Genomic DNA, 26315 nt, shown 5'->3' on the forward strand with positions numbered 1-26315 from the left:
GCGGTGATTGACAGGTTGGGCGAGGCGCCCATTGGCCCTCTAAGCCGCTTGGACCCTTTGATTGACAGTTCACCCCGCGCTCTGATTGGCCCGTTAAGACCCTCGGGGGAGCCGCCTGGGGCGCTTGATTGACAGTTCGCGCCGCGCCCCACGTGGGATGATTGACAGTTCGCGCCGCGCTCTGATTGGCCCTTTAAGACGCGTGGGGGAGCCGCCTGGGGCGCTTGATTGACAGTTCGCGCCGCGCTCTGATTGGCCCTTTAAGGCGCGGGGCAGCGCCGCTTGAATCCCTTGATTGACAGTTCGCGCCGCGCTCTGATTGGCCCGTTAAGCCGCGGAGTCGAGCCGCCCCACGTGGGGTGATTGACAGTTCGCGCCGCGCTCTGATTGGCCCGTTGAGCCGCGGGGGGAGCCGCGCGGGGCGCTTGATTGACAGTTCGCGCCACGCCGCTATAGGCTGAGCCCAAGGGGGGCGCGGCGGCGTCTGATTGGTTGGCCCAGCCCGCGGCGCGCAGCGATTGGCCGAGCGGGGGCTTCGTGGGCGTGGTCGGCGCGGCAATGGCGGCCGGAGCGGCGCGTGTGTCGAGCGGGCGCGACTTGAGCTGCGTCCCGGAAGTGGCGGGAGCGCTGGGAACGGCGGCCGGAAACGGGTGAGGGACCCAGGAGTGCCCCAAAGGGCGCCAAATAGGGACCCGGGGGCCAAATGGGGAAACAATGGAGCCAAATAGGGACCCATAGAGACCCAATGGAGCCAAATAGGGACCCAATGGGACCCAATGGAAACAAATAGGGACCCAATGGGACCCCATGGAGCCAAATAGGGACCCATAGGGACCCAGGAGTGCCCCAATGGAACCAAATAGGGACCCAGGAGGGACCCAGGAGTGCCCCAATGGGACCCAGGGGTGCCCCAATGGACACAAATAGGGACCCAGGAGTGCCCCAAGGGACCCAGGAGTGCCCCAATGGAACCAAATAGGGACCCAAATAGGGACCCAGGAGTGCCCCAAAGGGACCCAGGAGTTCGGGAGGGACCCAGGAGTGCCCCAATGGATCCAAATAGGGACCCAAAGGGACCCAGGAGTGCCCCAAGGGACCCAGGAATGCCCCAAGGGACCCAGGAGTGCCCCAAGGGACCCAAATAGGGACCCAGGAGGGACCCAGGAGTGCCCCAAAGGGACCCAGGAGTTCAGGAGGGACCCAGGAGTGCCCCAATGGAACCAAATAGGGACCCAAATAGGGACCCAGGAGTGCCCCAAAGGGACCCAGGAGTGCCCCAGGGACCCAGGAGTGCCCCAATGGAACCAAATAGGGACCCAGGAGTGCCCCAAGGGACCCAAATAGGGACCCAGGAGGGACCCAGGAGTGCCCCAGGGACCCAGGAGTGCCCCAATGGAACCAAATAGGGACCCAGGAGTGCCCCGAGGGATCCAAATAGGGACCCAGGAGTTCGGGAGGGACCCAGGAGTGCCCCAATGGATCTAAATAGGGGACCCAGGAGTGCCCCAAGGGACCCAGGAGTGCCCCAAAGGGACCCAGGAGTGCCCCAATGGAGCCAAATAGGGACCCAGGAGGGACCCAGGAGTGCCCCAAGGGACACAAATAGGGGACCCAGGAGTTCGGGAGGGACCCAGGAGTGCCCCAAAGGGACCCAGGAGTGCCCCAATGGAGCCAAATAGGGACCCAGGAGGGACCCAGGAGTGCCCCAAGGGACACAAATAGGGGACCCAGGAGTTCGGGAGGGACCCAGGAGTGCCCCAAGGGACCCAGGAGTGCCCCAATGGAACTAAGAGATCAGGAGGGACCCAGGAGTGCCCCAATGGACTTAAGAGATTGGGAAGGGACCCAGGAGTTCGGGAGGGACCCAGGAGTTCGGGAGGGACCCAGGAGTGCCCCAAGGGACCCAGGAGTGCCCCAAGGGACCCGGGTGGCCCCATTTTGGGGTGACTTTGGGTGGTTTTGGGTTCCAGGTTCGACTTCCTGTGCGTCCCCCTGTTCCACCCGCGGTACCGGCGGGAATTCGGGAGGGACCCGGCCAAGGGGCGCCCGGGACCCCAAACGCGCTCCGACCTGCTGCTGGCGGGGAGAGGTGAGACCCATGGATTGACCCATAGCGACCATAGAGACCCATAGATTGACCCATAGACACCATAGGGACCCATTGATTGCCCCATAGCGACCATAGAGACCATAGGGAGCCATGGATTGACCCATAGCAACCCATAGACACCATAGGGACCCATGGATTGACCCATAGGGACCCATAGATTGACCCATAGACACCATAGGGACCGATGGATTGACCCATAGGGACCCATAGACACCATAGACACCCATAGGTTGACCCATAGAGACCCATAGATTGACCCATAGAGACCCATAGACACCATAGACACCATTGGTTGACCCATAGAGACCCATGGATTGACCCATAGCGACCCATAGACACCATAGGGACCCATAGACACCCATGGATTGACCCATAGAGACCCATAGATTGACCCATAGCGACCCATAGACACCATAGGGACCCATAGATTGACCCATAGAGACCCATGGATTGACCCATAGGGACCCATAGACACCATAGACACCCATGGATTGACCCATAGAGACCCATAGATTGACCCATAGGGACCCATAGACACCATAGACACCCATAGGTTGACCCATAGAGACCCATAGAGACCATAGACACCCATGGATTGACCCATAGAGACCCATGGATTGACCCATAGCGACCCATAGACACCATAGAGACCCATAGATTGACCCATAGAGACCCATAGATTGACCCATAGGGACCATAGGGAGCCATGGATTGACCCATAGAGACCCATGGATTGACCCATAGAGACCATAGAGACCCATGGATTGACCCATAGAGGCCAATGGGAACCATAGAGACCCATAGAGACCCATAGATTGACCCATAGACACCATAGAGAACCATAGAGACCCATAGAGACCCATAGAGACCCATAGACTGACCTATAGACACCATGGTGACCCATAGGGAACTATGGACTGACCCATAGAGACCAATGGGAGCCATAGAGATCCATAGATGGACCCATAGAGACCCATAGAGACCCATAGAGACCCATAGGGAGCCATGGATTGACCCATAGAGGCCAATGGGAACCATAGAGACCCATAGAGACCCATAGATTGACCCATAGACACCATAGACACCCATAGATTGACCCATAGAGACCCATACAGACCATAGAGACCCATAGATTGACCCATAGAGACCCATAGAGACCATAGAGACCCATGGATTGACCCATAGAGGCCAGTGGGAACCATAGAGACCCATAGAGACCCATAGATTGACCCATAGACACCATAGACACCCATAGATTGACCCATAGCGACCCATAGATTGACCCATAGGGAGCCATGAGCTGACTCATAGGCACCAATGGGAACCATAGAGTCCCGTAGATTGACCCATAGAGACCATAGGGAACCATAGATTGACCCATAGAGACCCATAGAGACCATAGAGATCATAGAGACCCATAGGTTGACCCATAGAGACCATGGGGACCCATAGAGATCAATGAGAGTTATAGATTGACCCATAGAGACCCATAGATTGACCCATAGAGACCATAGGGACCCATAGGGACCCATAGAGAACCATAGGGACCATAGAGACCCATAGGGACCCATAGGGACCATAGAGACCCATAGGGACCCATAGAGACCCATAGATTGACCCATAGAGACCATAGAGACCCATAGGGACCCATAGAGACCATAGATTGACCCATAGAGACCATAGGGACCCATAGAGACCCATAGGGACCATAGAGACCCATAGGGACCCATAGAGACCATAGAGACCATAGAGACCATAGAGACCCATAGAGACCATAGAGACCATAGAGACCCATAGAGACCCATAGAGACCCATAGAGACCATAGAGACCATAGAGACCCATAGAGACCCATAGAGACCCATAGGGACCCATAGGGACCCATAGAGACCATAGAGACCATAGAGACCCATAGGGACCCATAGAGACCATAGAGACCATAGAGACCCATAGAGACCCATAGGGACCCATAGAGACCATAGAGACCATAGAGACCATAGAGACCATAGAGTCCCATAGAAACCAATGGGAACCATAGAGACCCATAGAGACCAGAGAGTCCCATAGGGACCCATAGACCCCATAGACCCCCCCGTGACCTTGACCCCCCGGTGACCCCTGCCCTTGACCTTTGCCCCCAGACTGGAACACCCTGATCGTGGGGAAGATCTCGGGCTGGATCCGGCCCGACCGCCCCCTACAGGCCGGGAGGACCAACGCCGAGGCCGTGAGTCGGGGGGGGGCACCCCCAAAACCCCCCGGATTCGCCCCAAAAATCAACCCCCTCGGCACCAAAAGCACTCGGGTGCACCCCAAAAGGCGCCTCTAAATGACCCCCCCGGGTGCGGCCCCGAACGGAGCCGGGGAGCCCCAAAAACGGACCCCAAAATCGGGTGTTTTGCCCCATTGACTCCCATTGATTCCCATTGACCCCATTGACCCCATTGACTCTTATTGATCCCCATTGAGCCCCATTGACTCCCATTGATCCCATTGACCTCATTGATCCCATTGACCCCATTGACCCCATTGACCCCCATTGACCCCATTGACACCCATTGACCCCCATTGACTCCCATTGACCCCATTGATCCCCTTTGACTCTTATTGATCTCAGTTGACCCCCATTGACTCTTATTGATCCCCATTAACTCCCATTGACCCCCATTGACTCCCATTGACCCTCATTGACCCCTTTGATCCCCATTGACCCCATTGACCCCCATTGACCCCTTTGATCCCCATTGACCCCATTGACTCCCATTGACCCCCATTGACCCCATTGACTCCCATTGATCCCATTGACTCCCATTGACCTCCATTGACCCCCATTGACTCCCATTGATCCCCTTTGACTCTTATTGATCTCAGCTGACCCCCATTGACTCTTATTGATTCCCATTAACTCCCATTGACTCCCATTGACCCCCATTGACCCCATTGATCCCCATTGACCCCATCGTCCCCATTGTCCTGATTGACCCCATTGACTCCCATTGACTCCCATTGATCCCCATTGACTCTTATTGATCCACATTAACTCCCATTGACTCCCATTGACCCCCATTGACTCTTATTGATCCCCATTGATCCCCATTGACCCCCATTGATCCCCATTGATCCCCATTGACCCCCATTGACCCCATTGACCCCCATTGACCCCCATTGACCCCCATCACCCCCATTGTCCCATCGCCCCCATTGTCCCATTGACCCCCATTGTCCCCCATTGACCCCCATTGACCCCCATTGACCCCATCGCCCCCATTGTCCCATCGCCCCCATTGTCCCATTGACTCCCATTGTCCCCATTCCAGGCCCTACGGCAGGAACTGGATTTCGGGGGTTACCTGGGGGTCCCCGCTTTCCTGTTGCCCCTCAGGGAGGGGGATGGGCCCAACCTGGCCCGGGGCCTCAGCGCCTTCCTGCTGGGCCACCAGGGGGCGGCGGTGAGTTATACTGGTTTATACTGGTTTATACTGGTTTATACTGGTTTGGGGTCATTTGGGACCCAGGAGTGCCCGGGAGGTGGGGGGTGGGTTGTGGGGGCTCAGAATGGGTCGGAGAGGCTTGGGAACCCCATACTGGTCCATACTGGTCCATACTGGTCCATACTGGTCCATACTGGTTTATACTGGTTTGGACTGGTTTGGACTGGTTTGGGGGCGGGGAGGTGGGGGTTGGCTTGGGGGGGCTCAGAATGGGTCGTAGAGGGGCTGGGAGCACCATACTGGTTTATACTGGTTTGGACTGGTCCATACTGGTTTATACTGGGATGTAAGGGTTTATACTGGTTATACTGGTTTATATGGGTTTATACTGGTTATACTGCGTTATATGGGTTTATACTGGTTATACTGGGTTATACTGGTTTATACTGGGTTATACTGGGTTATACTGGGTTATATGGTTTATACTGGTTTATACTGGGTTATACTGGTTTATACTGGGTTATACTGGGTTATACTGGGTTATATGGTTTATACTGGTTATACTGGGTTATACTGGGTTATACTGGTTTATATGGGTTTATACTGGTTTATACTGGGTTATACTGGTTTATATGGGTTTATACTGGTTATACTGGTTATACTGGTTTATACTGGGTTATACTGGGTTATATGGGTTTATACTGGTTATACTGGGTTATACTGGTTTATACTGGGTTATACTGGGTTATATGGGTTTATACTGGTTTATATGGTTTTATACTGGTTATACTGGGTTATATGGGTTATACTGGGTTATACTGGTTTATACTGGGTTATACTGGGTTATACTGGGTTATACTGGGTTATATGGGTTTATACTGGTTTATATGGTTTTATACTGGTTATACTGGGTTATACTGGGTTATACTGGGTTATATGGGTTTATACTGGGTTATATGGGTTATACTGGTTTATATGGGTTTATACTGGTTATACTGGGTTATATGGGTTTATACTGGTTTATACTGGTTATACTGGTTTATATGGGTTTATAGTGGATTATATGGGTTATACTGGTTTATACTGGGTTATACTGGTTTATACTGGTTTATACTGGGTTGTACTGGTTATACTGGGGGGTTATACTGGTTGGACTGGGGGGTTATAGTGGGGGTTATACTGGTCCATACTGGTTTATACTGGTCCATACTGGTTTATACTGGTCTATACTGGTCCATACTGGTTTCTACTGGTTTCTACTGGTCAGGTGTGGGTCCAGGTCCCCCTATTGGCCCCCGAGGACCAACGAGATGACGTCATCAGCAACGACCCAGCGCCCCCTATAGGCCCGGAGGCCGAGGAGAAGACCTGGCGCTGGTGGGTGCCATTGGGTGCCATTGGGTGCCATTGGGTGCCATTGGAGCCATTGGGGCCCATTGGGTGCCATTGGGTGCCATTGGGTGCCATTGGTGGCCATTGGTGGCCATTGGGGGCCATTGGGTGCCATTGGGGGCCACTGGGTGCCATTGGGTGCCATTGGGTGCCATTGGGTGCCATTGGAGCCATTGGGTGCCATTGGGTTCCATTGGGTTCCATTGGGTGCCATTGGGTTCCATTGGACTCCATTGGTTTCCATTGGGTTCCATTGGTTTCCATTGGGTTCCATTGGGTTTCATTGGGCTCCATTGAGTTCCATTGGGTTCCATTGGGTTCCATTGGGTGCCATTGGGTGCTATTGGGGGCCATGGGGCCACTTGGGGGTCCCATGGGGCCTATGGGTTCCATTGGGTGCCATTGGTGGCCATTGGGTGCCATTGGTGCCATTGGGTTCCATTGGGTGCCATTGGTGGCCATTGGAGCCATTGGGTGCCATGGGGGCCATTGGGTGCCATTGGGTGCCATTGGTGGCCATTGGGTGCCATTGGGTGCCATTGGTGCCATTGGGTGCCATTGGTGGCCATTGGGTGCCATTGGTGCCATTGGATTCCATTGGGTGCCATTGGTGGCCATTGGAGCCATTGGTGGCCATTGGGGCCATTGGGTGCCATTGGGTGCCATTGGGTGTCATTGGTGGCCACTGGGGGCCATTGGTGGCCATTGGTTGCCATTGGGTGCCATTGGTGGCCATTGGGTGCCATTGGGTGCCATTGGTGGCCGTTGGGTGCCATTGGCGCCATTGGGTGCCATTGGTGGCCATTGGTGGCCATTGGGTTCCATTGGGTTCCATTGGACTCCATTGGTTTCCATTGGGTTCCATTGGTTTCCATTGGGTTCCATTGGGTTTCATTGGGCTCCATTGAGTTCCATTGGGTTCCATTGGCTTCCATTGGGTGCCATTGGGTGCCATTGGGTGCTATTGGGGGTCATTATGGGGGGCCATGGGGCCACTTGGGGGTCCCATGGGGCCTCTGGGGTGACCCGAGCTGGTTATGGGGCAGGTGGAACGATTTCCGGACGCTCTGCGACTACAACAAGCGCCTGGGGGTCGGTGAGTGGGGCTGGGACCCATAGATTGACCCATGGAGACCCTTGGAGACCATAGAGACCCATAGGGACCCATAGATTGACCCATAGAGACCCATAGAAACCATAGAGACCCATAGAGACCATAGAGACCCATAGAGACCATAGAGACCCATAGGGACCCATAGATTGACCCATAGAGACCCATGGAGACCCATAGAGACCATGGAGACCCATGGAGACCCATAGAGACCATAAAGACCCATAGGGACCCATAGAGACCATAGAGACCCATAGACCCCCATTGATACCATAGAGACCCATAGTGCCCCATAGATCCCATAGTGACCCATAGAGACCCATAGAGACCCATTGATACCATAGAGACCCATAGCGACCCATAGACCCCCATAGTGACCCATAGCGACCCATAGAGACCCATAGACCTCCATAGAGACCCATAGCGACCCATAGAGACTCATAGAGACCTATAGAGACCCATAGACCCCCATAGACACCCATAGAGACCCCATAGCGACCCTTAGACTCCCATAGACCCTCATTGATACCATAGAGACCCATAGCGACCCATAGAGACCCATAGAGACCCCATAGCGACCCATAGACCCCCATAGACCCCCATTGATAACATAGAGACCCATAGAGACCCATAGAGAACAATGGGAGTCAATGGGGGTGAATGGGACCCATAGAGACGCATAGAGACCCATAGAGACCCATAGACCCCATAGAGACCCATAGAGACCCATAGACCCCATAGAGACCCATAGAGACCCATAGAGACCATAGAGACCCATAGAGACACATAGAGACCCATAGGGAACAATGGGGGTCAATGGGAGTCAATGGGACCCATTGATACCGTAGAGACCCATAGACCCCCATTGATACCATAGAGACTCCGCCTCCCATTCATCTCTATGGCCCGGGGGTGGGTTCCCATGGGTGGGCGGGGCTTATTCCCGGGTGGGCGTGTCCATAGAGACCCATGGAGAACAATGGGAATCAATGGGGTCAATGGGGGTCAATGGGGATCAATGGGAGTCAATGGGGTCAGTGGGGTCAATGGGGGTCAATGGGGGTCAATGGGAGTCAATGGGGGTCAATGGGAATCAATGGGAATCAATGGGAATCAATGGGGGTCAATGGGGTCAATGGGGGTCAGTGGGGTCAATGGGAGTCAATGGGGATCAATGGGGGTCAATGGGGGTCAATGGGGGTCAATTGGAGTCAATGGGGATCAATGGGGGTCAATGGGGATCAATGGGAGTCAATGGGAGTCAATGAGAGTCAATGGGGATCAATGGGGTCAATGGGGTCAATGGGGTCAATGGGGGTCAATGGGGATCAATGGGAGTCAATGGGGGTCAATGGGGTCAATGGGAGTCAATGGGAGTCAATGGGAGTCAATGGGGGTCAATGGGGGCAATGGGAGTCAATGGGGGTCAATGGGGGTCAATGGGGTCAATGGGGGCAATGGGGTCAATGGGAGTCAATGGGGATCAATGGGAGTCAATGGGGGTCAATGGGAGTCAATGGGGGTCAATGGGGGTCAATGGGGTCAATGGGGTCAATGGGGGTCAATGGGGATCAATGGGAGTCAATGGGAGTCAATGGGGGTCAATGGGGGTCAATGGGGATCAATAGGAATCAATGTGGGTCAATGGAGTCAATGGGGGTCAATGGGGTCAATGGGGATCAATGGGGGTCAATGGGAGTCAATGGGGTCAATGGGAGTCAATGGGGATCAATGGGGTCAATGGGGGTCAATGGGGGTCAATGGGGTCAATGGGGGTCAATGGGAGTCAATGGGGTCAATGGGGGTCAATGGGAGTCAATGGGGTCAATGGGGATCAATGGGAATCAATGGGGGTCAATGGGAGTCAATGGGGATCAATGGGGGTCAATGGGGTCAGTGGGGTCAATGGGGGTCAATGGGGTCAATGGGGGTCAATGGGGGTCAATGGGAGTCAATGGGATCAATGGGATCAATGGGAGTCAATGAGAGTCAATGGGGGTCAATGGGGATCAATGGGGGTCAATGGGAGTCAATGGGGGTCAATGGGATCAATGGGGTCAATGGGGATAAATGGGAGTCAATAGGAATCAATGGGGGTCAATGGGGTCAATGGGGTCAATGGGAGTCAATGGGGGGTCAATGGGAGTCAATGGGAATCAATGGGAGTCAATGGGACCCATAGACACCCATAGACCCCCATTCATCTCTATGGCCGGGGGGCGGGTTCCAACGGGTGGGCGGGCCTTATTCCCTCTCCTCCAATCACAGCGCTGGAGCTGGGCCCTGATTTGCCGTCGGGCGGCGCCCTGGACCGCTGGTTGGGCGAACCCCTGCGGGCGGCCATCTTGCCCACCAGCCTCTTCCTGACCAATAAGAAAGGGTTTCCCGTCTTGTCCCGCCCACACCAGAGGCTGCTGGGGCGGCTGCTCAAGGTGGGCGGGGCTAAGGGGGGGCGGGGCCTATGGGGGGTGGGCGGGGCCTAGGGGGTGGTGGGCGGGGCTAAGGGGGGTAATTGGGGGTTATTATAGGGGGTTATTATGGGGGGTATTATGGGGGTTAATTGGGGGGTTAATTAGGGGTTAATTGGGGGTTAATTAGGGGTTAATTGGGGGTTAATTAGGGGTTAATTAGGAGTTATTATGGGGTTAATATGGCGGTTAATTAGGCGTTAATTAGGGGTTAATTAGAGGATATTATGGGGTTAATTAGGGGGGTATTATTGGGGTAATTAGGGGTTAATTGGGGGATATTATGGGGTAATTGGGTTAATTAGGGGGTAATTGGGGTTATTATGGGGGTAATTGGGTTAATTAGGGACTAATTGGGGTAATTAGGTTATTATGGGGTTAATTGGGGGTTAATTAGGCGTTATTATGGGTTAATTGGGGGTTAATTAGGGGTTAATTGGGGGTTATTTGGGTTATGGGGGTAATTGGTTTAATTGGGGGTTAATTAGGGGTTAATTTGGGTTATTATGGGTTAATTGGGGTTATTATGGGGGTAATTAGGGGTTAATTGGGGGTTAATTGGGGTTATTATGGGGGTAATTGGGTCAATTTTGGGTCAATTTCAGCCATTTTTGGGTCAATTTCAGCCATTTTTGGGTCAATTTTGGGTCAATTTCAGCCATTTTTGGGTCAATTTCAGCCATTTTGGGGTCGATTTTGCTCATTTTTGGTTGTTTTGCTCATTTTGGGGTCTTTTTCAGCCATTTTTGGGTCAATTTCGGCCATTTTGGGGTCAATTTTGGGTCAATTTTGGCCATTTTGTGGTCGATTTTGGTCAATTTTGGGTCAATTTTGGCCATTTTGGGGTCAATTTTGCTCAATTTTGGGTCAATTTCAGCCATTTTGGCATCAATTTTGGGTCAATTTCAGCCATTTTGTGTCAATTTCGGCCATTTTGGAATCGATTTTGGTCAATTTTGGGTTAATTTCAGCCATTTTGGGTCAATTTTGTTCAATTTTGGGTCGATTTCGGCCATTTTGGGGTCGATTTCAGTCAATTTTGGGGTCATTTCCGCCATTTTGGGGTCGATTTCGGCCATTTTTGGGTCCATTTTGGCCATTTTGTGCTCGATTTCGGTCAATTTTGGGTCAATTTTGGTCATTTTGGGGTTGATTTTGGCCATTTTGAGCTCGATTTCCACCATTTTGGGGTCAATTTCAGTCAATTTTGGGTCAATTTCAGCCATTTTGGGGTCGATTTCGGTCAATTATGGGCCAATTTTGGGTCAATTTCGGCCATTTTGAGGTCAATTTTAGTCAATTTAGGGTCAATTTTGCTCAATTTTGGGTCAATTTTGGCGATATTGGGGTCAATTTTGGGTCGATTTCGGCCATTTTGGTGTCGATTTCAGTCAATTTAGGGTCAATTTTGCTCAATTTTGGGTCAATTTTGGCGATATTGGGGTCAATTTTGGGTCAATTTCAGCCATTTTGGTTCAATTTTGGGTCAATTTCAGCCATTTTGGAGTCAATTTTAGGTCATTTTCTGCCATTTTGGGGTCAATTTCACTCAATTTTGGGTCAATCTCAGCCATTTTGGGGTCGATTTCCACCATTTCGGGCTCGTTTTTCCTCATTTTGGCGTCATTTTTGCTCATTTCGGGGTCGTTTTTCCTCATTTTGGGCTCGTTTTTGCTCATTTCGGGGTCGTTTTCCACCATTTTGGGTCGATCTTGGCCATTTTTGGACCGTTTTTGCTCATTTTGGGGTCGTTTCGGGGGTTTTTGGGGTCGCCGGACCCCGTTCTGACCCCCATTTCGCAGCTGGAGGTGCAGCTGGTGTTGACGGGCGCCCCCCGGCACCCCGGGAAGCCCCTGGGCTCCTACCTGCAGTACCTGGAGCACGTGGGGCAGCACCGGCCGCCCCCCTCGGCCTACGAGCTGTTCGCCCGCGGCTACGAGGACTTTCTGCAGAGCCCCCTGCAGGTTGGGGGGTCCCTGGGGCACTCCTGGGTCCCTCGGGGCACTCCTGGGTCCCTCCCGAACTCCTGGGTCCCTCCCCGAAGCCTTAAGTCTATTGGGGCACTCCTGGGTCCCTCCTGAAGTCTTGAGTCCATTGGGGCACTCCTGGGTCCCTCCCGAACTCCTGGGTCCCTTGGGGCACTCCTGGGTCCCTCCTGAAGTCTTGAGTCCATTGGGGCACTCCTGGGTCCCTCCTGAAGTCTTAAGTCCATTGGGGCACTCCTGGGTCCCTCCCGAACTCCTGGGTCCCTTGGGGCACTCCTGGGTCCCTCCTGTACTATTAAGCCCATTGGGGCACTCCTGGGTCCCTCATGAACATTTGGGTCCATTGGGGCACTCCTGGGTCCCTCCCGAACTCCTGGGTCCCTCCCCGAAGCCTTAAGTCTATTGGGGCACTCCTGGGTCCCTCCCGAACTCCTGGGTCCCTCCCCAACTCTTGAATCCATTGGGGCACTCCTGGGTCCCTCCCGAACTCCTGGGTCCCTCCCCAACTCTTGAATCCATTGGGGCACTCCTGGGTCCCTCCCGAACTCCTGGGTCCCTTGGGGCACTCCTGGGTCCCTCCTGAAGTCTTAAGTCCATTGGGGCACTCCTGGGTCCCTTGGGGTACTCCTGGGTCCCTTCCAAACTCTTGAGTCCATTGGGGCACTCCTGGGTCCCTCCCGAACTCCTGGGTCCCTCCCCGAAGCCTTAAGTCTATTGGGGCACTCCTGGGTCCCTCGGGGCACTCCTGGGTCCCTCATGAACATTTGGGTCCATTGGGGCACTCCTGGGTCCCTCCCAAACTCTTGAGTCCCTTGGGGCACTCCTGGGTCCCTCCCGAACTCCTGGGTCCCTTGGGGCACTCCTGGGTCCCTCCCGAACTCCTGGGTCCCTCCCCAATCTCTTGAATACGCCCCTTTATCTGAATAGGGACTGGGCTGGGGGGGCGTGGCCTCACCCAGTGGGCGTGGCCTCACCCCCCCGGTGGGCGTGTCCACCAACCCCCTTGGCCCCGCCCCCTTTTTCCCATCATAGCCCTTAATGGACAACCTGGAGTCCCAGACCTACGAGGTGTTCGAGAAGGATCCAATCAAATACGCCCAATACCAGCAGGTGGGCGGGGCTTGGGGGGGGTGGAGGCCACGCCCCCTCATCCTCCCAAGAGGCTCCGCCCCCCTGGTGACGGAAGCTCCGCCCCCTTTTTTCTATCTAGGCCATTTATAGGTGTTTGATGGAGCGAGTGGGCGACGGGGAGAAGGAGACGAACGTGCAGTGAGTGACCATAGAGAACAATGGGGGCAATGGGGGCAATGGGGGGCAATGGGGGTCAATGGGGGTCAATGGGAGTCAATGGGAGTCAATGGGGTCAATGGGAGTCAATGGGGATCAATGGGGGTCAATGGGGGTCAATGGGGGTCAATGGGGTCAATGGGGTCAATGGGAATCAATGGGGGACAATGGGAGTCAATGGGGTCAATGGGGGCCATAGAGATCAATGGAAGTCAATAGAGACCAATGGGACCCATAGGGACCCATAGAGAACAATGGAGGTCAATGGGGTCAATGGGAGTCAATGGGAGTCAATGGGGGTCAATGGGGTCAATGGGAGTCGATGGGAGTCAATAGAAATGAATGGGGCTCAATAGGAATCAATGGGAGTCAATGGGGTCAATGGGGATCAATGGGGGGCAATGGGGTCAATGGGGGTCAATGGGACCCATAGACACCCATAGAGATCAATGGGGGTCAATGGGGTCAATGGGGACAATGGGGGTCAATGGGGTCAATGGGGTCAATGGGAGTCAATGGGACCCATAGAGACCCATAGAGACACATAGAGAACAATGGGAGTCAATGGGGGTCAATGGACTCAATAGGAATCAATGGGAGTCAATAGAAATGAATGGGGCTCAATAGGAATCAATGGGAGTCAATGGGGTCAATGGGGATCAATGGGGGGCAATGGGGGTCAATGGGGGTCAATGGGAGTCAATGGGACCCATAGAAACCCATAGAGATCAATAGAAGTCAATGGGGATCAATGGGGTCAATGGGGGTCAATGGGGGTCAATGGGGTCAATGGGGGTCAATGGGACCCATAGAGACCCATAGAGAACAATGGGAGTCAATGGGGGTCAATGGGGGTCAATGGGGGTCAATGGGGGTCAATGGGGTCAATAGGACCCATAGAGACCAGTATCTCTGGGTCCGCCCCACTGATCTCTGGGTCCGCCCCACAGGGTGGTGATGGTGCTGGGCGCCGGGCGCGGCCCATTGGTCAACGCCACCCTGCGGGCGGCCAATCAGGCGGAGCGGCGCGTCCGCATCTACGCCGTGGAGAAGAACCCCAACGCCGTGGTCACGTGAGCCGCCCCATAGCCGCCCCATAGCCGCCCCATAGCCGCCCCATAGCTGCCCCACAGCCTCCCCTGCCCCACGGCGAAAACCCCGCGGCTCTACGTGCCCCCAAAGCCGAGTTATGGGGCGCCGAAGCCATCTATGGGGCAGACCCATAAGTTGTGGGGCTGCCCCATAGCGCCCCCTAAGTGGGCATTTCCAGCCCCCCCAATGCCCCCAAACCCCCATTTATCCCCCCAAACGCCCCATAGACCCCCATAACCCTGCCCCATAGAATCTATGGGGCAGCCCCACTGAATCTATGGGGCGGCCCCACAAGTGTCTCTGCCCCATAGCGTCCCCAAAACCCCCATTTTCCACCCCACTTCACCCCCAAACCCCCATTTCTCCCCCCAACCCCCTCTAATACTGCCCCATAGAATCTATGGGGCAGCCCCACGGAATCTATGGGGCAGCCCCCCAAGTGCCCCATAGCCTCATAGACCCCCCACAACGCCCCAAAATCCCCATTTCTCCACCCAAATCTCTGTATAGACCCCCATAACCCTGCCCCATAGAATCTATGGGTCCGCCCCATAGAATCTATGGGGCAGCCCCATAAGTGCTCTACCCAAAACCCCCATTTTCCACCCCAAATCCCAAACCAAACCCCCATCCCCATCTCTGGGGCTGCCCCATAGACTCTATGGGTCCGCCCCACAGAATGTATGGGGCAGCCCCATAAGTGTCTCTGCCCCATAGCGTCCCCAAAACCCTCATTTCCCACCCCAATTCACCCCCCAAACCCCCATTTCTCCCCCCAACCCCCTCTAATATTGCCCCATAGAATCTATGGGGCTGCCCCACAGAATCTATGGGGCAGCCCCCCAAGTGCCCCTGAGCCTCATAGACCCCCCACAACGCCCCAAAAGCCCCATTTCTCCACCCAAATCTCTGTATAGACCCCCATAACCCTGCCCCATAGAATCTATGGGTCCGCCCCATAGAATCTATGGGGCAGCCCCATAAGTGCTCTACCCAAAACCCCCATTTTCCACCCCAAATCCCAAACCAAACCCCCATCCCCATCTCTGGGGCCGCCCCATAGACTCTATGGGTCCGCCCCACGGAATCTATGGGTCCACCCCATAGAATCTATGGGGCAGCCCCATAAGTGCTCTACCCAAACCCCCCCCCAAAACCCCCATTTCCCACCCCAATTCACCCCCAAACCCCCATTTCTCCCCCCAACCCCCTCTAATACTGCCCCATAGAATCTATGGGGCAGCCCCACAGAATCTATGGGGCAGCCCCATAAGTGCTCTACCCAAACCCCCCCAAAACCCCCATTTTCCACCCCAATTCACCCCCCAAAACCCCAATTTGTCCCCCTAAACCCCCCTATAAACCCCCATATCCCTGCCCCATAGATTCTATGGGGCAGCCCCATAAGTGCTCTACCCAAAACCCCCATTTTCCACCCCAAATCCCAAACCAAACCCCCATCCCCATCTCTGGGACCGCCCCATAGACTCTATGGGTCCGCCCCACGGAATCTATGGGTCCGCCCCATAGATTCTCTGGGTCTGCCCCCCAGGTTGGAGAGCTGGCAGTACGAGGAGTGGGGGGCGCGGGTGGTGGTGGTTCCCCGGGATATGAGGGGCTGGGACCCCCCCGAACCCGCCGACCTCTTGGTGTCCGAACTTTTGGGGTCGTTTGGGGACAACGAGTTGGCCCCCGAGTGTCTGGATGGGGCCCAGAGGTGTCTGAAAGGTGGGGCCATGGGGGGGGATGGGGGGCGATGGGGACAATGGGGACAATGGGGATATTGGGGTCAATGGGGACATTGGGGTCAATGGGTCAATGGGGTCAATGGGAGTCAATGGGGGTCAATGGGGTCAATGGGTCAATGGGGGTCAATGGGGGTCAATGGGGATCAATAAGAGTCAATAGGAGTCAATGAGAGTTAATGTGGATCAATAAGGGTCAATGGGGGTCAATGGGAGTCAATGGGGGTCAATGGGTATCAATGCGGATCAATAAGAGTCAATGCAGTCAATGGGGGTCAATGGGGGTCAATGAGGTCAATGGGGATCAATGGGGTCAATGGGGGTCAATGGGGTCAATGGGGATCAATGGGGTCAATGGGAGTCAATGGGACCCATAGGGATCAATGGAGGTCAATGGGAGTCAATGGGACCCATAGAGACCCATAGAGATCAATGGGAGTCAATGGGGCTCAATAGGAATCAATGAGAGTCAATAGGAATCAATAGGAATCAATGGGAGTCAATGGGGGTCAATGGGAGTCAATAGAAACCAATGGGAATCAACGGGACCCATAGAGAACAATGGGAGTCAATGGGGGTCAATGGGGGTCAATGGGGTCAATGGGGTCAATGGGGATCAATGGGGTCAATGGGGTCAATGGGAGTCAATGGGACCCATAGGGATCAATGGGGGTCAATGGGGTCAATGGGGTCAATGGGGTCAATGGGGGTCAATGGGGTCAATGGGAGTCAATGGGGTCAATGGGGTCAATGGGGGTCAATGGGGGGCAATGGGGGTCAATGGGGTCAATGGGGGTCAATGGGAGTCAATGGGAGTCAATGGGGTCAATGGGGGTCAATGGGAACCATAGACACCAATAGAGATCAATAGAAGTCAATGGGGGACAATGGGAGTCAATGGGGTCAATGGAGTCAATGGGTGAATGGGGGTCAATGTGAATTAATGGGGGTCAATGGGAGTCAATGGGTCAATGGGGTCAATGGGGGTCAATGGGGCAATGGGGTCAATGGGGTCAATGGGGTCAATGGGATCAATGGGGGTCAATGGCTCAATGGGGTCAATGGGGTCAATGGGGTCAATGGGGGTCAATGGGAACCATATACACGAATAGAGATCAATAGAAGTCAATGGGGTCAATGGGGTCAATGGGGATTAATGGGATCAATGGGTCAATGGGGTCAATGGGGGTCAATGGGTGTCAATGGGATCAATGGGTCAATGGGGTCAATGGGAGTCAATGGGTGTCAATGGGATCAATGGGTCAATGGGGTCAATGGGTGAATGGGAGTCAATGGGTCAATGGGACCCATAGACACCCATAGAGATCAATAGAAGTCAATGGGGGTCAATGGGGACAATAGGTCAATGGGTCAATGGGGATCAATGGGAGTCAATGGGAGTCAATGAGGCCCATAGGGACTCATAGGAATCAATGGGGTCAATGGGGTCAATGGGGATTAATGGGTCGATGGGGGTCAATGGGTCAATGGGGTGAATGGGGATCAATGGGGTCAATGAGACCCATAGGGACTCATAGGGATCAATGAGAGTCAATGGGAGTCAATGGGGTCAATGGGGTCAATGGGGTCAATGGGGGTCAATGGGAGTCAATGGGGGTCAATGGGGGTCAATGAGAGTCAACAGGAGTCAATGACAGTTAATGGGGATCAATAAGAGTCAATGGGGGTCAATGGGACCCATAGAGACCCATAGAGATCAATGGGGTTCAATGGGTCAATGGGAATCAATGGGGGTCAATGGGAGTCAATGGGGATCAATGGGGGTCAATGGGGTCAATGGGGGTCAATGGGGTCAATGGGGTTTCTATGGGTCTCTATGGGTCTCTATGGGTCTCTATGGGTCCCTATGGGTCTCTATGGGTCTCTATGGGTCTCTATGGGTCCCTATGGGTCCCTATGGGTCTCTATGGTCTCTATGGTCTCTATGGTCTCTATGGGTCTCTATGGTCTCTATGGTCTCTATGGGTCTCTATGGTCTCTATGGTCTCTATGGTCTCTCTGGTCTCTATGTTCTCTATGGTCTCTATGGTCTCTATGGTCTCTCTATGGTCTCTATGGGTCTCTATGGTCTCTCTGGTCTCTATGTTCTCTATGGTCTCTATGGTCTCTATGGTCTCTCTATGGTCTCTATGGTCTCTATGGTCTCTCTGGTCTCTATGTTCTCTATGGTCTCTATGGTCTCTATGGTCTCTCTATGGTCTCTATGGGTCTCTATGGTCTCTATGGTCTCTATGGTCTCTATGGGGTTTCTGTGTCTCTGTGCTGGTTCCTGTGCCCCCCCCACACTCATGGGTCTGCCCCCCAGCGGGCGGCGTCTCCATCCCCGGCTCCTATTGCTCCTTCCTGGCCCCCGTCTGCTCCCCCAAACTGCACACGGAGGTTCGGGGCTGCAGGGAGCCCGACCGGCACCCCCAGGTGGGTCAGGGGGGCCAATGGGGGCAATGGGGACAATGGGGGCAATGGGAGTCAATGGGGACATTGGGGTCAATGGGGGTCAATGGGGACATTGGGGTCAATGGGGCTCAATGGATTCAATGGGGTCAATGGGGTTAATGGGGGTCAATGGGGTTAATGGGGGACAATGGGGGCAATGGGGATCAATGGGGACATTGGGGTCAATGGGGGTCAATGGGGGACAATGGGGGCAATGGGGTCAATGGGGGCAATGGGGTCAATGGGGACATTGGGGTCAATGGGGGTCAATGGGGGCAATGGGGACATTGGGGTCAATGGGGGTCAATGGGGGTCAATGGGGTTAATGGGGGTCAATGGGGTTAATGGGGGTCAATGGGGACATTGGGGTCAATGGGGATCAATGGGGTCAATGGGGGGCAATGGGGGGCAATGGGGATCAATGGGGGTCAATGGGGGCAATGGGGGCAATGGGGGGCAATGGGGGGCAATGGGAGTCAATGGGGACAATGGGGACAGTGGGGTCAATGGGGGTCAATGGGAGTCAATGGGGGTCAATGGGGGTCAATGGGGTCAATGGGATCAATGGGGTCAATGGGATCAATGGGGTCAATGGGAGTCAATGGGGACATTGGGGACATTGGGGTCAATGGGGACATTGGGGTCAATGGGATCAATGGGGTCAATGGGACTGGGATGGACTGGGGGTCACTGGTCCATACTGGTCATACTGGTTCATACTGATCCATTCTGGTCTGTATTAATCCATACCGGTCCATAGTGGTCTATACTGGTCATACTGGTCCATGTTAGTCCATCCTGGTTTATACTGGTGCATACTGGTCATACTAGTTCATACTGGTCCATTCTGGTCATACTGGTCCATACTGGTTTATAGTGGTCTATACTGGTCATACTGGTCCATGCTGGTTTATACTGGTCCATACTGGTCATACTGGTCCATACTGGTTTATAGTGGTCTATACTGGTCATACTGCTCCATACTAGTCTATACTGCTCCATACTGGTCTATACTGGTCATACTGGTCCATACTGGTCTATACTGGTCATACTGGTCCATACTGGTCCGTACTGGTCCCCAGGCCCAGTTTGAGACCCCCTACGTGGTCCGGCTGCACAACTTCCACCAATTGGCTCCTCCCCAGCGCTGCTTCGAGTTCCAGCACCCCAACCCAGGTGGGACACGCCCCCCCGGGGGCGGGGCTTCCGGGACACGCCCACCAGGGGGCGGGGCCAAGAAACCACCCCCCATTGAGTCCCATTGACCCCATTGACCCCTATTGACCCCCATTGACCCCATTGACCCCATTGACCCCATTGACCCCATTGACCCCCATTGACCCCATTGACTCCCATTGACCCCATTGACCCCATTGACCCCATTGACCCCATTGACCCCCATTGACTCCCATTGACTCCCATTGACCCCATTGACCCCCATTGACTCCCATTGACTCCCATTGACCCCATTGACCCCATTGACCCCCATTGACCCCATTGACCCCATTGACTCCCATTGACCCCATTGACTCCCATTGACCCCCATTGACCCCATTGATCTCCATTGACCCCCATTGACTCCCATTGACTCCCATTGACTCCATTGACCCCATTGACCCCCATTGACCCCCATTGACCCCTATTGACTCCACTGACCCTCATTGATCCCCATTGACCCCATTGACCCCCATTGACCCCCATTGGCCCCCATTGATGCCCATTGACCCCCATTGACTCCCATTGATCCCTATTGATTCCCATTGACTCCCATTGACTCCATTGACCCCATTGACCCCATTGACCCCCATTGACCCCCATTGACCCCCATTGATCCCCATTGAGCCCCATTGACCCCCATTGACTCCCACTGACCCCATTGACCCCATTGACCCCATTGACCCCATTGATCCCCATTGACCCCATTGACTCCCATTGACTCCCATTGACCCCTATTGACCCCATTGACCCTCATTGATCCCCATTGACCCCCATTGATCCCATTGACCCCCATTGACTCCCATTGATCCCCATTGATTCCCATTGACTCCCATTGACTCCCATTTACCCCATTGACCCCATTGACCCCCATTGACCCCCATTGACCCCCATTGAGCCCCATTGACCCCCATTGACTCCCACTGACCCCATTGACCCCATTGACCACCATTGACTCCCATTGACCCCCATTGACCCCATTGACCCCATTGACCCCATTGACCCCATTGACCCCCATTGACCCCTATTCACCCCTTTGACCCTCATTGATCCCCATTGATCCCATTGACCCCCATTGGCCCCCATTGATACCCATTGACTAACATTGATCCCCCTTGATTCCCATTGACCCCCATTGACCCCCATTGACCCCCATTGACCCCACTGACCCCCATTGACCCCACTGACCCCCATTGACCCCCATTGACCCCATTGACCCCACTGACCCCCATTGACCCCACTGACCCCCATTATTTCCCATTGACCCCATTGACCCATTGACTCCCATTAATTCCCATTGCCCCCCATTGATCCCATTGGCTGACTCTGGCCACGCCCCCCTCCCCAGACCCCGCCCCCGACAACAACCGCTTCTGCCACTTGTCCTTCCGGGTCGAGGTCAACACCGTCCTGCACGGATTCGCCGGCTACTTCGAGACCACCCTCTATGGCGACATCACCCTCAGTAGGGGCGGGGCCAGAGGGGGCGGGGCCTCGGGGCAGGGCGGGCCAATAGGGGAGGGTCTCAGGGGTCAACCCCCCCAAGGGCGGGGCCAACGGGTTCAAGGGGGTGGAGCTACGGGCGGCAATAGGGTTGTGTTATGGAGGAGGGGGTGGAGCTTAAGGAGAGGGGGTGGGGCTTGGGGGCGGGGGGACCAATAGGGGAGGGTCTCGGGGGTCAACACCCTCAATAACGGGGCCAATGGGAGCGAGGGGGCGGAGCTACGGGGGGGTCAAGCAATGGGCGTTGGGTTGTGGTCAATGGGGTTGGGTTGGGGTTGAGTGGGCGGGGCTTAGCAAAAGGGGGAGGGGCTTGGGGGTGGGCAGACCAATAGGGGAGGGTCTCAGGAGTCAACCCCCCCAAGGGCGGAGCCAATGGGAGCAAGGGGGCGGAGCTACAGTGGGTCAATCAATGGGCATTGAGTTGATGTCAATGGGGTTGTGTTGAGCTCAATGGGCTGGGGGGCGTGGCCAAGGGGAGCGTGGCCCATGGGGGGTGTGGCCTATGGGGACGTGGCCAATGGGAAGGAGGGGGCGTGGCCTCAGTTTGACCTTTGACCCCCAGGTATCCGCCCGGAGACGCACTCGCCCGGAATGTTCTCCTGGTTCCCCATTTTCTTCCCCATCAAGGTGGGCGGCCATCTTGGATCGGCGGCCATCTTGGATCGGCGGCCATCTTGGATTGGCGGCCATCTTGGATGGTGGCCATCTTGGATTGGCGGCCATATTGGATGGCGGCCATATTGGGGGGGTTGGGGGTTTGGGCGGCCATATTGGATCGGTGGCCATATTGGATGGGCGGCCATATTGGATGGGCGGCCATATTGGATGGTGGCCATATTGGATTGGTGGCCATCTTGGATGGGCGGCCATATTGGATTGGCGGCCATATTGGATTGGTGGCCATCTTGGATTGGCGGCCATATTGGATGGCGGCCATATTGGGGGGGTTGGGGGTTTGGGCGGCCATCTTGGGGTGGCCATATTGGATCGGTGGCCATCTTGGATGGGCGGCCATATTGGATGGGCGGCCATATTGGATGGTGGCCATATTGGATTGGTGGCCATCTTGGATGGGCGGCCATATTGGATTGGCGGCCATATTGGATGGGCGGCCATATTGGATTGGTGGCCATATTGGGGGGGTTTGGGTGGCCATCTTGGGCGGCCATATTGGATCGGCGGCCATATTGGATGGGCGGACATATTGGATGGCGGCCATATTGGATGGGAAGCCATATTGGTTGGGCTGCCATATTGGATCGGCGGCCATCTTGGATCGGCGGCCATCTTGGTTGGCGGCCATATTGCATTGTTGGCCATCTTGGATGGGAAGCCATATTGGTTGGGCAGCCATATTGGATTGGTGGCCATATTGGATTGGATCGGTGGCCATATTGGATGGGCGGCCATCTTGGATCGGCGGCCATCTTGGATTGGTGGCCATATTGGATGGGTGGCCATATTGGTTGGCGGCCATATTGGATGGGTGGCCATATTGGGGGGGCATTTTTGGGGTGTAAATGGGTCATTTTGGGGGCTTTGGGTGGCCATCTTGGAACGGTGGCCATCTTGGATCGGCGGCCATATTGGATGGTGGCCATATTGGATGGGCGCCCATCTTGGGGTGGGATTTTGGGGGTGAAATGGGTCATTTTGGGGGTAGAGAGCTTGGCGGCCATCTTGGAATGCTGGCCATCTTGATTGGCAGCCATCTTGGTTGGCGGCCATCTTGGATGGTGGCCATATTGGGGGATATTTGGGGTGAAAATGGGTCATTTTGGGGGTTTGGGCAGCCATCTTGGGGCGGCCATATTGGATTGGTGGCCATATTGGATCAGCGGCCATATTGGTTGGCAGCCATCTTGTCTTGGCAGACATATTGGATGGGCGGCCATCTTGGGGAGGGCATTTTTAGGGTGAAAATGGGTCATTTTGGGGGATGGGGGTTTGGGCGGCCATCTTGGATTGGTGGCCATCTTGGAATGGGGATTGGACGGCCATCTTGGGGTGGCCATCTTGATTTGCAGCCATATTGGATGGGCGGCCATCTTGGGGAGGCAATTTTGGGGTCAAAATGGGTTATTTTGGGGCTTTGGGCGGCCATCTTGGGTTGGCAGCCATCTTGGATTGGTGGCCATATTTGGGGGGTTGATATTTGGGGTGAAAATGGTTCAGTTTGGGGGGTTTCGGCGGCCATCTTGGGGGGGCCATATTGAATTGGTGGCCATATTGGATGGGCGGCCATTTTAGATTGGCAGCCATATTGGATTGGCAGCCATTTTGGGGGTGAAACGGGTCATTTTGGGGCTCAGGGCTTGGCGGCCATATTGGATGGGCAGCCATATTGGATTGGGAGCCATCTGGGTTGGCGGCCATCTTGGGGGGTGGTGGCCATATTGGGGGGGGGAATATTTGGGGTGTAAATGGGTCATTTTGGGGGTTTGGGCGGCCATCTTGGATCGGCGGCCATCTTGGAATGGGGAGTACACGGCCATCTTGGGGGGTGGCATTTTTGGGCTGAAATTGGGTCATTTTGGGGGTTTGGGCGGCCATCTTGGATTAGGGTGGCCATATTGGATTGGCGGACATATTGGTTGGCGGCCATCTTGTCTGGCAACCATATTGGGGGAGGATATTTGGGTTGAAAATGGGTCATTTTGGGGGTTGGGGGGTTTGGGCAGCCATATTGAATCGGCGGCCATCTTGGATCGGCGGCCATCTTGGATGGGTGGCCATCTTGGGGGGAATATTTGGGGTGAAAATGGGTCATTTGGGGGGTTTGGGCGGCCATCTTGGATTGGCGGCCATCTTGGATCAGTGGCCATCTTGGGGATTTTTGGGGTGAAAATGGGTCATTTTGGGGGTTAGGGGTTTGGGCGGCCATCTTGGGGCGGCCATATTGGATTGGCAGCCATCTTGGAGGATTCATTTTTGGGCTGAAAATGGGTCATTTTGGGGGTTTGGGCAGCCATCTTGGGGCGGCCATATTGGATTGGTGGCCATCTTGGCTGGCGGCCATATTGGGGGGGGATATTTGGGGTGAAAATGGGTCAGGGTTTGGGCGGCCATCTTGGAATGGTGAGCAGGTGGCCATCTTGGGGCGGCCATCTTGCTTGGCAGCCATCTTGGACGGGCGGCCATCTTGGGGGCGGCATTTTTGGGCTGAAAATGGGTCATTTTGGGGGTTTGGGCGGCCATCTTGGATTGGCGGCCATCTTGGCGCCGCCACCTTGCCGGCGGCCATCTTGCCGACCCGTTTTCCCCCTTTCCGCAGCAACCAATGGCGGTGCGGGCCGGCGAGGAGGTGGGCGTGGCCTTCTGGCGCCTGGCCACGCCCAAGAAGGTCTGGTACGAGTGGGCCGTGACGTCACCGGCCTGCTCGGCCCTTCACAACCCCACAGGCCGCTCCTACACCATCGGCTTGTGAATTACCCACCAAAACACCCCTTTTAAATCAATAAAAGCGCATTAGGGGGGTCTACGGGGCGCTCTGGTGCTTTTTGCGGCGCGTTTTGCCGTTCAAACGGCGTTTTTTGGTGAAAAAACAAGGTTTGGAGGGTTGGGGAGGCTTCTAGGCCGCAACTAGGCCGCGTTGCCATGGCGACGGGGTGGGGGGGGCGGAGAGGGCGGGAGCGTCGCCATAGCGACGCGCCGGCGGCCAATCAGGCGGCGGGGCGGAGCGCGGCCAATCAGCGCGGCGCTCCCGCGCCGCCCCGCCCGCCCGCCGGCTCGCAGCCAATAGGAGGGCGGCACCGCGCCCGCTCAGCCAATAGGAAGGCGGGGAGGCGCCTGGGGAGGGTTCTGGGGGCCGCCGCCATTTTAGCGCCGCGTCCGGGGCCGCCGCCGCTTCACGTTGAGCTCGGGGGGGCCGGTAAGCGGCGCTTTTTGGCGGGAAAAGCGGCGGGGGGGGGTGGGGGGGGTGGGGGGGGCGGGGGAGTGGCGGGAAAACGGCGGGAAAACGGCGGGAAAAGCGGCGGGGGGGGGGGAGCGCAGCGCGCATGCGCCGAAGGGAGGGGGAGCGCTTGGGGTTGAGGGGGGCGTGGCTTGGGGCGCGCGGCCAATGGGGAGCGAGGGGGCGTGGTTTAGGGGGGCGCGTATTGTGGTTAATGGGGGGGGGGGGGTGGCTTGGGGCGCGCAGCCAATGGGGATCAAGGGGGCGTGGCTTGGGGGGCTTAGTGTGGTAATGGAGGGGGTGGCTTGGGGCGCGCAGCCAATGGGGAGCGGGGGGGCGTGGCTTAGGGGGCCTATTGTGGTTAATGGAGGGGTTGAGCCAATGGGGGAGCGGGGGGGCGTGGCTTAGGGGGGCGCTTAATAGCTGTGAGGGTTGGGGGCACGCAGCCAATGGGGAGCGGGGGGGGGGCGTGGCTTGGGGGGCGCTTATTGTGGTAATGGGGAGTGGTTGAGCCAATGGGGAGCGAGGGGGCGTGGCTTAGGGGTCCTATTGTGGTTAATGGGGGGGGGGCTTGCGGCGCGCAGCCAATGGGGAGCGGGGGGGCGTGGCTTAGGGGGCTTATTGTGTCTATG

General features: G+C 55.5%; 1 protein-coding gene across 3 annotated transcripts; it reads left to right on the top strand.

Moving 5' to 3' along the window:
* The first annotated feature begins 543 nt into the window (after positions 1 to 543).
* PRMT5 (protein arginine methyltransferase 5) lies at positions 544 to 25262 on the top strand. Of its 3 annotated transcripts, none has more exons than XM_082076737.1 (17): positions 544 to 650; positions 1971 to 2089; positions 4250 to 4335; positions 5426 to 5557; positions 6807 to 6916; positions 7978 to 8027; positions 10311 to 10474; positions 12313 to 12474; positions 13528 to 13605; positions 13706 to 13764; positions 14733 to 14855; positions 16427 to 16602; positions 18946 to 19055; positions 20156 to 20249; positions 21637 to 21753; positions 22354 to 22418; positions 25066 to 25262. In XM_082076737.1, exons 1-17 carry the CDS (start codon positions 559 to 561, stop codon positions 25216 to 25218), a joined length of 1890 nt encoding a protein of 629 aa, XP_081932863.1. In that variant the 5' UTR covers positions 544 to 558; the 3' UTR covers positions 25219 to 25262. The 3 variants fall into 3 exon arrangements, with proteins under 3 accessions (XP_081932863.1, XP_081932864.1, XP_081932865.1); XM_082076738.1 differs by having other exon boundaries at positions 12361 to 12474; XM_082076739.1 differs by lacking the exon at positions 20156 to 20249.
* The last annotated feature ends 1053 nt before the right edge of the window (positions 25263 to 26315 follow it).

The sequence above is a fragment of the Streptopelia decaocto genome (genome assembly GCF_964273445.1).
Source record: "Streptopelia decaocto genome assembly, contig: HAP1_SCAFFOLD_115, whole genome shotgun sequence".
Classification (NCBI taxonomy): domain Eukaryota; kingdom Metazoa; phylum Chordata; class Aves; order Columbiformes; family Columbidae; genus Streptopelia; species Streptopelia decaocto.